This window comes from Mandrillus leucophaeus, unplaced genomic scaffold (assembly GCF_000951045.1).
Source record: "Mandrillus leucophaeus isolate KB7577 unplaced genomic scaffold, Mleu.le_1.0 Scaffold163, whole genome shotgun sequence".
In the NCBI taxonomy this organism is placed as follows: Eukaryota; Metazoa; Chordata; class Mammalia; order Primates; family Cercopithecidae; genus Mandrillus; species Mandrillus leucophaeus.
This window is the reverse complement of record NW_012101621.1, coordinates 3,093,516-3,106,344: the sequence shown is the minus strand read 5'-3', so window position 1 is coordinate 3,106,344 and position 12,829 is coordinate 3,093,516. Positions and strand designations below refer to the sequence as shown.

General features: G+C 41.9%; 1 pseudogene and 1 gene segment (V, D, J or C); both read right to left on the bottom strand.

Annotated features, from left to right (window-relative positions):
* Positions 1-877: 877 nt before the first annotated feature.
* LOC105536831 lies at positions 878-2,684 on the bottom strand (annotated as a pseudogene).
* Positions 2,685-8,796: 6,112 nt separating this feature from the next.
* Positions 8,797-12,572, bottom strand: LOC105536782. The segment is given in 3 exon segments: positions 8,797-9,056; positions 11,936-12,276; positions 12,404-12,572. Coding segments are annotated over 3 exon segments (411 nt in total).
* Between the last annotated feature and the right edge of the window lie 257 nt (positions 12,573-12,829).

The window sequence follows — 12,829 nt, the reverse complement described above, 5'->3', positions numbered from 1 at the left end:
CTGATTCAGAATCCACCTAAGAGTCACATATTGTGATTTGTGGACATGTTTTCTAAAGAGAAAACATTCAAAATTTATTTTCCAACAGATAACAGCAGCAGCACAGCTACAGGAGTTTCTCCAAAGATCATACATTCACAAGGCATTATTAGCTCAACAGTGAAAAAGTCACTGGTGTGTTCTCTGTAACAATATCCTCTTCACAGTATAAACGGATACCATTATTGTGTTCACTTACAATACCAGAAGAAAAGGCACAAATGGCAAAAAAAAAAAAAAAGGGGGGGGGTGGTTGGGGGGAAGCCTAAAATCAGGTGCAATAACCAACAGGCAAAACATTAGCTAACAGTCTCCATCTACATTTCAATCAGGGCCTTCCACATACAGGGGACAGACTTCTCCCAGAAGTTAGGGTTTTTCTTTCTCCTTTTTTGTTAAACCATTACAGAGATGTTTCATTTGCTCAATATCATTACATATACAAAAGGAGATTACAAATAAAGGAATCACAAAACACCTTGAACATCCAACTCTGTCCACCAATACATTGACTTTTAGGTTTAAGACAGAACCTGGGAATTCTTCAGCGGTCTTAAACTAGGAAAATAGAGACTATAGCTAATAAACAGATAAATAAAGTAGATAAAGTAAAAGCTTTCCTAATCAGGACTCACCTGTTCCAACTTCATAGCCTTCATAAAATCCTCAAGAAAAAATAATTTTCCTAAGTTGTACCAAACAAACAAAACAAAAAAATAGTATGTAAACCTATGGCAGGAAACACACCCTTCCATGAGTTTCTTCTTAAGAATGAAAACCCAGTTTTTCAATAGGGTAGGCGCTGGCAAACTAAATTAAGTCACCTGAGATTCTCTGTTCAGGTGTCCACCTCAGGTTCGGGAAGAAAAAGGCGTTTGGGAAGTATGAAGAGGACATTGGCACTCTTGTGGCTCTGACTGAACTGCATTTGAATAAGCAGCAACACACACAATGAATCCCTAAGCACTAACATAAGTCCATCTGAGGGCATCCTACTTAAGGTTCTAAGGTTGAAGCAATTTTATAATTGTACAACCTTAGTTTTTTGTTCTTTTTAAAGTATATTTAAAAAAAAAAAGACGTGAACAGGGTTGGGGGAATATAAAACAGTTTCCTAAATAGATGACAGATCATGTCTGTTTACCTGCATACAGTTACCAGTACCCTTTGCCCCAATTAGGCTAAGTAGTGTGTCTTCCACTGTGGTTCAATAAGTTCCAATGGTTCCACCTTGAAATAGATAATGGTCTTAGAAAAAGTCACCCTAGGTTGTACGAAAGTCCTATGTATACAGTTTGTTACAAGTAACAAGGCTACTTTGCAAGACCTGCTGCTTTCAAAAAAAAAAAAAAAATCTAGCGTATATTTGTTTGGGTATAATTTTTTTCATTTTCATTTCAGTCGTGCTTGAGGTGGTGGTCATGACCTTCATAAACATCATTTGCATACCCTTCAGAAAAAGAAGGCCAGGCGCAGGAAGCTCATGCCTGTAATCCCAGCACTCTGGGAGGCCGAGGCAGGCAGATCATGAGGTCAGGAGTTCGAGACCAGCCTGGCCAATATGATGAAACCCCATCTCTACTAAAAATACAAAACTTAGCTGCATGCAGTGGCACATGCCTGTAGTCCCAGCTACTCGGGAGGCTGAGGCAGGAAAATTGCTTGAACCTGCGAGGCAGAGATTGCAGTGAGCTGAGATCGTGCCACTGCACTCCAGCCTCCAGAGCAAGACTCCATCTCAAAAAAAATAAATAAATAAAAAAGAAGGAAAAGAGGAGGAGATGGGTCTTTACAAAAAAAAAAAAAAAAAAAGGCAGATTCTAGAGATTTAACTCTGTCTGTATTTATCCTTCCAGGCAAGTTAAGCTAAGCTAAAAAAAAAAAACATTAAAAGAAAAAGAAAAAGACAAACAAAATAAAAGAAAAAAAAAGAAGACTGCAAGCTTGTTTTCTTCCAGGAAGTGAGGGAACTGGTGTTTGGGAATGCTGTCAATTGCACCTGGTTTTTCCACATCCACAATGACTCCTGATTGGGAGCCATCATCTTGCAGATGGTGGTGTTATTCATGATTGAGACAGCCCCCAAGGAAACCAGGAAGGTAGGAATACAGCTACTCTGGATCACAAAATTGCTCACTGGTTTTCACTGCCAGACCACCATCAAGTGTAGGGGTATACTGGTTCCTTACAACAGGGTCCACATTCACCAAAGGATTTCCTTAGGGGCTGGGATTTCCTTAGGAAACATTTTTGAGACTCTTTTTCATTTTGTGCCTGATAGAGCCATGGTGTTCTTCAGGACCAGGTTCCTCCCATGGTGTGCTGAGTTATTGTTCACCCCATGTGTCATATAGTAGACCCTCAAGTTGCCTTTGGTGGTAAAAACTGTCCCACAAATGTCGCATGCAAAAGGCTTCTCTCAGGTGTGAGTCTGTCCTTGAGTCTGAAAAGACTAGTGGACAAGAAGTTCTTCCCACACTGGGTGCAGCCGTGTTGCTTGACCTGACGGTGTAGCTGGGCATCTAACAAAGGGGTCATCAATGGAGACAAGATTGAGGGTCCTACAAATATGCCTGGAACTCCAAGTTTGACATATGTTGGCTGGGCTCAGATAAAGTTGAAGGGAGATTGCTCCGACCTTCCATCTCTGCATCTGTTCTCAAAGCGTTTTGATTTGCCCCCAGCATCAGGAGACATTGACTTGATGATTTGTGCCTCACTATTGACCAGAGACAGTGCTTGGAAGGACCTGGTTTCCATGGTGTCTGAACTTCAGCTCTCACACTCCTGGTCTCATTTCAGTGAGGATGAGTTTTTGGTCAAGACATTGCTCTCCACTGAACCATTTTTCGGCTGCTCTGGCACTGCAAGCCAAAAGGGATAGGACCCAATCCCCCCACCTGGGGCATCCAAGGAAGTCATCGTGGAAAGAGGTACAGTGATCTTTGAGGAGCTGCTTGGGCCCTCCTGGGAGCTGACTTCTATCAGTGCTTTTGAGGACATCATCATAGCAGATGGCACTTGTACTGCCATCCTCACTGACTGTCATTGGATCAGGACCATAAGGTCACAGGGATCCTCTGGCAAGGGAATATTTGGAATATGACTGCCCATGTGCATCTGAATATGCTGCTGCAATTTCACAGCATTGGTAACTCTGGCAGATGGGGCATGAATGCTGCCTCTTTATGGGTGTGTTGGTTCAGTGAACCCCAAGGTGCGTCTGCAAGTTGCCTTTGGTAGAAAAAGCTCAGCCACAAATCTTATACTGGAATGGTCACTCCCTGGTGTGTGGGTGCCTGTGCAGTAATATACTTTGAGAGTGCTTAGGAATCAGTAGAAAATGAAGCCAGTGGTGGCCTTGTGGATGTTCTCAAACAGCTACAGTAATTTTAGGGTCTCTGGTCCTGGCTGGGGGTCCCACTCACTTAGAAGCCACCAATCCTTGGTGAATTATTGTTTGTCGATAGCTCAGGGAGGGTAGGCCTGCCCTCACTTTCTGCAGAAGGACTAGGATGCAGGTCACTGGGCAACAGGCCATCCATGAAGTTCTTGGGATTAGTCTTTGAAGGGAGATTCTAAGGTAGCCTTAGAGAGGAAGTTACAAGGACAAGTTTGCTATCTAAAGAGAAACTTGATTCATCGATGGGGGCAGGTACAGAGTGCATATGGGTTGCCATTGCCTGTTGCCATTTTGTCCTGAAACTCAGAAAACAGCTGAGGGTTCACCTTCTCTTGGAGATGTTTGTGAAAGTGTACCCTGAGGTTACCCTTGGTGGTTAAGTGACGACTACAGACAGAGCACACGAAGGGTCTCTCTCCAGTGCTGGAGCAGAGGTGGATCTACGAGAAGCTATCAGTCCCCAAAACCTTGCTAGAGTACTTACACTCGTGCTTGGAGATGTTCTGTAGCTTTCCTTTCCCTTTCTTGGAGGGGTCTAATGCCATAGTGGAGAAAGGACCCTGGAAGAGCACCAAGCCCAGAGCCTGAGGGAGCAAAGCACTCAGTATGGGAGACACGATGTTTTCCCAAACAGGGAAAGGGAAGAGAGTACCCTTTTCCCATCTGGCTTCAGAGCAAATGGCATCAGTCCTGGGGCAGAGTGGTGAAGGTAGAAAGGATGCTGGCGTGCGGTATCTTGGCTTGTTTCGAGGCATCCAGAGACAGACCTTGGTTTCCAGTCTTCTGGCTGAGCAAAACCACAGCTGCAGAAACTTGCTGGACATGCCAAAAGTCTTCAGGGTGTCAGCTCCTGCCCTGCCACAGTGGAGGACATGGGAGGCCCACATGTTCATCTCAATGTAGATCTTCTCGGTGAGATGGATCTGCTATAGCTGCTGTTGCAGATGCAAGATCTGCTCCAGGACCCATGGGATGCTGTTGGTGCTGGGCACAGGCTGGCAGTGCACCTGCACTCCACTGATTCACTGCCAACTTGGTGTCCCAGACAGCTTGCAGGGGCACCTTAGTGTTGGCTACTTTACCTGTGGGTAAATAGCTTATGTCCTTAGGTGTGGGTGGTAGGGCCATCTCTGTAAGTGCACCACAGACTCCACACCCGGCTTCTCTTTCATATCCCCTAAGCTGCCACTGTTCTCCTTCTGGCCATCTTTATTGCTTGGACTGGGTGGCTGGTGGCTCAGTCTGGCTCCAGAGAGCTGTCATGGCCTCTCACTGTCATTCCTGATGAAGACAAGGGGATTTTTAGTACAATTTTTCTTATGTTCTAAGAAGTCAGAGATGCTAAAGAACTGCACAGTATTTCTCACAGGTGTCCAGTTCCTCCCGATGAAGCCATTTTACCATGTGGCTTTGTCCTTATTTGCTTCATCATCATTCCCTTGGTGATCCATGGGAGCACCTCAGGCCCCCACCACTGGTGCCATTCAGGCTGCATCTGTGAATTCTGGATTCAGTTGCTGCTCGCCCTGGTCCTCCTTCAAGCTGGCATGCTGGAGTTTCGTCTGCTTGCACTTCTATATGGTGTGAGCATGGGGCACTGGGAAAGCCACAGTTCTGGCTGATATGTTTTTTAAAGGCTCTTTTAATCCATAGATCCCCTCATTCATTCTTTGTAGTTTGTGGGAAGAAAAAAAAGACACAAGCTGTTTGTCTTGCAGAGTTTTTCATCCTATAAATTTTGCTTACCGTATACTTGTGATAGGTTTAATATGTTCTGCTGTCCTTTGTACTTACTATAAATTGGCGATGGGATCTAGAGGGCAGTATTTTGTTTAATACAGTGAACAGAAAACAAAGCTATTTTTCACTTCTGGGGAAGTCTATTGGATTGAGTTACTATTTCAAGTCCACCTAATATTTTCTCTCTGTTTGGAAATTCTGAAAGACACTGGAGGTTGTGGAATAACAATGGTGTGAAACATTAAGAATTCCACTCTACTTCTGGGAGAGTACACATTTGACAATTTACTGTTCACTCCCAAGGGTATCCAATTCTGATGGGGAAATTTCCTCTTTTCCAAAGAAAAGGAAATTTTAGTTATGAAATCAAGTGGAAAGGTTCCTAATGCTACCATTTGGGGTTGAAGCAGCACCGAGCTCTTGAACTTGTATCTTCTTGTCTGTTAGAAGATGGAAATGAGGGCAAACACACAAAGGATGTAGGTGCTAAGCAGGTTGTACTAGGGGTCAGACAGAAGGCAACTACTACATGTAATAAAGAGGGATAAGAGTTAAGATTCAGAGATTCTTTGTATCACATATAATATGTCCCTAATATTTGTTTTCATTCTTTAAATAAATAAATAAATAAATAAATAAAGCTTATGACAGTGGATCAGGTCCAGAACAGAAGTTGCCTAAGTCAGGTGATTAAGGGCCCTGTACAGCTCATTAGCTTGACCAGCTCTCTCTGTGTGTGATACACTTTATCTGAACTCAGTCAAACTCTAGCCCAGGGATACTGGAACAATTCTGCAGTGAAGACATCTATCGTATGCAAGATTAGAGGCTCTGAGATGTGGGGTATGAGGGTGACTAATTTCAGGAAACACCTGAAGAGGTTCCCTGATGAGGATCATTAGGAAGTAGCAGGGGCTGAAGCCTAGTGGTCATTATCATTGACTTTATTCATAGAGGCTGGAATAAGCCTCAGCTGTCTTGCAGGCTGTGATGGCTTCATGTCCCCAGCCCCTCATAAAGAGACTTCCTGTATTACAGCTCTTGTGCATTGGCCTGTCTACATCTAACAGCTTGTAGCCTGACTTAGATAGGACTCAGGAACAAACAACAAAGCTTCAATCTCTGGATAACCTTTCAGGACACCCACTCTACTTAGGAGAAGAATAGGGTTTACTACGTCATTTTTGTTTATCCTCTGATGCCAAGGCCCAGTGCCTAGTGACACATCATCAAGCCTGTACCTTTTTAAAACACTTGGACAACCACGCTCATTTCATTCTACTCCAGGCACCTACGAGCATTTGCATTTGCTACTCAGCTCTAGAGAGAACTCTAATATTGAACGAACCTTTCCCAGTTACAATGTTCTTAGTTCCTTTAGGAACAGATGAATTATATTAATTTTACAAGGGACAACCAGAATTACTAGAAAATCTGTCTCTCAACCTGCCTTAGAACTTAACAGGAGGAGCTGTGTCCTCCGGAGTCTCAGCCAGCTAGTCCAAGTTCAGTGTGACCTCATGCTTGTCAAATGGGAATCTTCTAATTTTTCTCATTCTCTCCTGCTGAGGAAAGAAAGTGTGTCTAATGCCTTGTGAAAAAATAACTATATATTCAAATTCAAGTAAAAATATTTACTTTTGAATTAGTACCTGTTCTGTCCCTTCCTCCTTCTCTCTTCCTCCCTTGTTCTTCCCTTCTTTGTCGCTCTTTCTTCCCACCTCCTCTCCCCTTCCTCCTTCTCCTCTTCTTCCTTCTTTCTTTTCTCCCTCTTCTTCCATCTCCTCCTTTTCCTCTCCCTCTTCTTCTGCTGCCTGGCTACATAGAATAGTAGTTTCTGTGTATGGAAAGCAGGTGACTTCACAAGCCACTCTCCTCTCTGTCTGCTTCCTTTGGCTTCTTGTTACTACTGTTACATTATCATGCAACATGTGGAACAGTATGGATATGTCTATAACAACTAATTGTCCTTTCGCAAAAAAGAAGGGCAGCTAATAAGCGTTAGGAACTCAAAAAGGTAGTGGACTATGTGCTCTTGTGAGGCTAGTAAAACTTTGGAACTGCCTAATTAAATCTCTACATTTTACAAATGAGAGAACAGGTTCAGGGGAGTTATAACTTTCTCAAGGTCACAAAGGTTGTTTGTGTAAAACTTTAATTCCCTCTGCCTACCATTCTATACTGGATATAGCCCCCTAGAACACGGCCTTCATAAAGGCAGGAACCATGTCTGTCTGATTAACTAATGTTTCTCCAATGCTTACTATAGCTAAAAATACCTCCTAAATTAGGAATAAACTATGCTTAAGTTTCTCAAGCTGGAATATACCCATGGTACATGAAATCATGGGGGAAAAACAGGTGTAGTTTCATGAGATGGTATTTCAGATTTGTTTGTCTTGAAGATGAGTTTATGTCTTGTAACTGATAATTTAAATTTTTACTTTTAAATTAGTTCATACTGTGAAATGAATGGTAAATTTTGTAAATTTTAAACATAAAATACATAAACATCAAAGCCATTATGTGTCCAAAGAGAACTTTTGACCTCTACACCAGGGAGTGTAGTGTTTCCCAGATCTTCCCATGTTTATAGCTAAGCTAGAAATCCAGTTTTTAATGTGATATCTGTTTTCTTTTAATGTTAAAAACTCAGGTTTCTAAAAACTTGTGTTTTTAGAGCAAAAAAAAAAAATCCCTGTTCCTGAGCACCTGTTGTAATACCCAAGGAAAATACATGTTTAGACAGGAAGTAGACACTGGACACACCATCCGGGCTCTGGTTGCCATAGCAGTTGTAATTCTGGCCCTAACCACTTCTCAGCTTCAAACTGGCCAGAACTCAAAGGGGAAAGGGTGAAGGCAAGATATTCAATAGGTTAGGACCAATTCCCACCTTACACATCTCTCTTTGTAGGCAGCCTCTAAATGAAAGCAAAATACTTAGATACTTTTAAAATATCATAATCATGTCCCAGAAATGAGGAGCCAGAGAAAGGAAATTTGAGGAGCATTTCACATCTATTCTGATGTATAAGAGGTTGCTGGTGTGATTATGGAAAGAAGTCTAAATTTAATTTTTCTACCTCATTTAGTAATGATACCATTATTAAGAAAAATCAATGGAAGGCATTTCTATTACACTTGGATTAAAGCATTCTACATAATAATTAATGCATACATGTATGAATCATTCTGAAAACGTAACAGCTTATGAATGGAATCATCCATTTGGTCTGAAGATAATTGGATAGTTTCCCACCCTCAATAAAACCAACACGAGATTAATATATTTTGTTTTTGCACTTTTTGTTGCATAATTCTATATATGATATAAAAATAGGTGCTATATATTCTGTCTCAATCTATTCTAAAGAATAGAAGACACCCATGCTTCTAATAAATGATATATCTAGACACTGTACATGAATTGAACTCAGGTTTCCTTGCCAAACCACCTGTGCTGACACAGCCCCAACTTGCTTCTTCCTGTCTGTGACGGAGTCCCTCCCCAGGAGCCCTGTCTCTTGTTGAGGTTTTTGTAGGGCTCCCACCAACACCCATCTCACTGTGGCTTCATTCAGAGCACAGAAGTATACTGCTGAGTCCACGACCTGTGAGGCTGTGATGGTGAGGTTGAAGGAACTGGTGGATTTCTGGAATTTCGAATAATATCGACCATTTATTTCATTTTGCTCATCAAAAGAGTTCTGACGAATAAGGAAAACCAATTCTCCACTTGGTGGTTGCTTGTACCAGAATAAGTAATAAGTAGTATCACGGGTTTCATACACACAGTCCAAGGTCACATCCTCCTTCTCTACCACAGAAATTTCAGTCTGAGCTTGAGTTACCTTCTGAGCCATGCTGGATCCTGCAGAAAAGAGGAAAAATAGACTGATCCCTTATTTGCAACACTGGGGATAAAACGGATTAAGTGGCTTAGGACTTAGTGCTCTGATTTCATTGCCTGTTACCCCTTCTTTCTAAGCCTCATTAGACTACAAAGGTCTGCCTCCCTCCACATCCTTCTGAGCTAACAGGAGTCTGAGTTCTGTGCTGGTGGTCCTGCTTACCAACACAGATGGAGGTTATGACTGCCCTCAGCAGGCTGGCAGTCAGCATGTTCATAGCTCTTCTCCTGAGTGAAATGTTCTGTGCTCCGTCTCAAATCCAGATCTTAATTCTCCACCTTGCACTCAAGAGGTACTAGTAAAGTTACCGGGCTGTGTGAGGCTTCTGCCTTTTACAGGAAGTATGGTTAACAGATGTATGATGAGTTTGACTGTGCCATGTCACATGCTTCCTGTATAGATGGAAGATCCTAGACCGTCCTAAGTACCAATTTTGTCTCAATATAACTTACTGGACTGTAAATATACAGTGGTAAAATTGAATCATGGTTAGTTAATTCATCTTTGGTGGAAAATGTGAGGCTTACAATTTATTATGAGCTATAGTGAATACATGGGATGATATAATTATGCACCTTTTGGTCTTACATATGTCCTTTTCTTCAGATAGAATCAAAGTGCAAACTAACCACACAGAGTTTTCACTCTCTAGCAGGAAGGCAAAACTTTTAGTCTCAATCTTTGTTACTACTTTGCCAGTCACGGAATCCAGCAAAGGTTATGTAAGAAATAGTTTATTGTTAATAAATGATTTTACATCATACCTCTTGAGTCACCAAATCTGTTCAGTGTTTGTCATGTCAAGTAACAGCAGAGAAAAATATATACATGTTTGTTTGCACATATATTTGTGTGTGTGTGTAAACAAAAATAAATTCCAAAAATTCTACTCACTGCTCAAATGCAGGAGTTTCTGTTATAACTCAATATGTGTGCTCCTGAAAATGCCCCTGCTATTCCAATCCTCACACATTAATTGTAGTGGAGATTAGGATAGGCAAAAAACTAAAAATATATCATTTATAACCAGAGCATTACCAAAAGTCATAGGAATCCTATTAAAATACCAGCAGAGTTCAATCTCCACTGGCTTTTGTCCCTTGCAGCACAGTCATTAAACTCTTTGCAGTGTTAAATATTGGGACTTATGTTTCACCCCTTAGATATAGGTTCATAAGAGGTCCTATATTTACAATAAGACTGGGTTCATCAAAGTTTTGTGTTATTATTCTTCATTAAAAATATATTTTATTTGATTTATGGCTAGGGTAAGAAAAGAATGGGCGTGAGTGCTAGTGGGCACACATTTTCTTTGTGAGGTGGTGAAGATATTCTGGAATTAGGTCACAATAATGATTGATAACTGTGAATATACTAAAACCACTGAATTGCAGACTTAAAAGGATGAAGTTTAAGGTATGCGAATTGTATCTCAATAAAGCTGATTTTTTTAATGATAGAAGTGAAAATACTCATATTAATGATAGCTAAAGTGATTCTAGTGCTGCCGTGGAAAAGAGGACTGGTGGTTAGGGAACCTCCCAGTATCAGGACAAGCTAAGACTATTATAATATTTCCGTCTTAAAGAAGATGATCTCTATGGAACCCTAAATGCAGATTTACCATGAAGTATATTAGGCTTTGATTTTAGAGCCCCTTTCTACCCCAGAACCTAGAAACTTAAATTTATAATTTAATTTTCTTTTTCTTAAAGAGCACCCCAGAAATCAAAGAAAAAACTTCGGGGTCTGCAAAAACCTGTACCTTTTTATGTGTAAAACTCACAGGATCATGCAGGATAGAAAAAGGACAAACAAGTCTCACAGAACTCCGAATATTAGGAAAAATTTCTCGTGGTGAGCTACATCCTGAGAGTTTCGGTGAGGGGCCCACATTTCTGTTTTATGCTCTTTGATGTAGAGAATTATGAGATTATTTTCTCCATTTCAGGTCCCAGTGAACAAAACTCCATGTTCATTCACCTCTTTTTTATAAAGTCTTTCTTGGCTGCTAAATTTGATGCAATTTAGAAGGATCATGGGCATAAATGCAATGATAAAAATGTTAGTTCCCAAGTTAAAGTAATGTCCCAAATCCAGAATTTCTCATAACACAGATCCTCAAGTCAAAAATCCAGGTCATGATTTAGTGTTACAATAAACAGCTGCCAGGCCAACAGGAAGATCAGTGTGGAGGGGTGTAAACAGTGTGGGCAAGACATGCCATGGATGCAGCCTTTACTGACTGGGCTGCTCTGAAACCACAGTGCTGATAACACAAGGAAAGCCTCTCATCAGCACACTCTCCTCATAGAACTTACTCAGGTAGCAGAATTTCTTAGCAACCACAAGAGAAGGAAAAGTCAAGGGAAGAGAGGACAAATGCCGCAGTCCCTGGAGATGGAGTTTCTGCAGGTGAAACTCAGCAAGACAAACAACCTTGGTCTCAATTGTAAACACAAGGGAGTAGATTCAAGGTGATCATTAGTCCATGAACTGTTTTCCCTTAGAGTTTTTACTGACAGGTTATGAAGTATTTCAGCATAGACCAACTGAACTGTCACATAGCAAAGTTAATGTCACTTCTCAGGAATGTATGCCATCTGAGGGGAAGAAGAGACATCTGGACTGAGGACAGAAGCATTTCTAGAAAACAGAGCTTAGGTTCTGCTTTAGACTGTTCTTCCCCCAATTCCTCTGTGTGGTGTAATGTAAAATCTCCATGGCTTCTTGGCACCAAAGAATCAGAGCTGGAATTACATGGAGGAAGGCTCCAGCCTAGAACCCTGGAGACAGAAAATAACGCCCCCTCCCAAAGCCGCTCACACCCAGGCCCCACCTGCGGCCCCCGGGGTTTGTGCTGGGCTCTCGCTGCAGTCCCTCCCACTGTGTCTCTCAGAACGCAGTAGTACACGGCAGAGTCTGACAGCTGCACCGAGGGTTTCTCCAGATGGAAGGAACTGTCACTCTTGACATGACTGGCCTGAAAACCTCTGCTGTTCGTCTCCTGGTTTTCTGAACTTTTCAGGAGGAGCTCAGGCTCTTTGTTTGGATACTGGACATACCAGAATATAAAAGCTGAATAGCTGGTCTGATAAGTGCAGTTTAATGTTAGAGCTGCCCTCTCAGGGAGGGTAACTGGACCTTCTGTCTGGGTCACCGAGTCTCCATTGGTCCTTCCTAAAAAAAAGGAAAGACTTTATTATACTGGCAATAGACAGTATGGTCTCCAGTTTGGAAGGGGTTAAAGGTCATCCTAAAGGTAAGGAATAGAACATCTCAGAAGTTCTGAGTAAACATTACTCACTGATTATCAACAAGATCACAAGTCCTGAGCAGGAAGCAAACAGCATGGCTGGCTGAGAAGCAGTAGAAGGTTTTGTTGAGAGATATCCAAACCGAGAGGTATATTTCTTTATGTTGTTGATTCTTTGGCAGAATCTTCTACAAAATCTTGACTCACGTGTTAAGCATGGCAAACTGCTCTACAAATCAGGCCACAGGCGGAACAAAGAGATGTGTGCAGAAAGGAAACATGAAATTTGTGTCAAACCACAAGCTGAAGGGAGCAGCGCCCTCTTGCGGCTCCTCTCTGTCCCTGAAGCCTGCTCTGAGTCTTGGAATGTTGTTCATTTTCACACTGGGGTGCGGCTTAATGGGCAGACATAGAAGGAAAACGGTGTCCGAGGTGAAGGGTGGTGGGACTAAAGGAAGGAGCATTAAACGCTCTGCT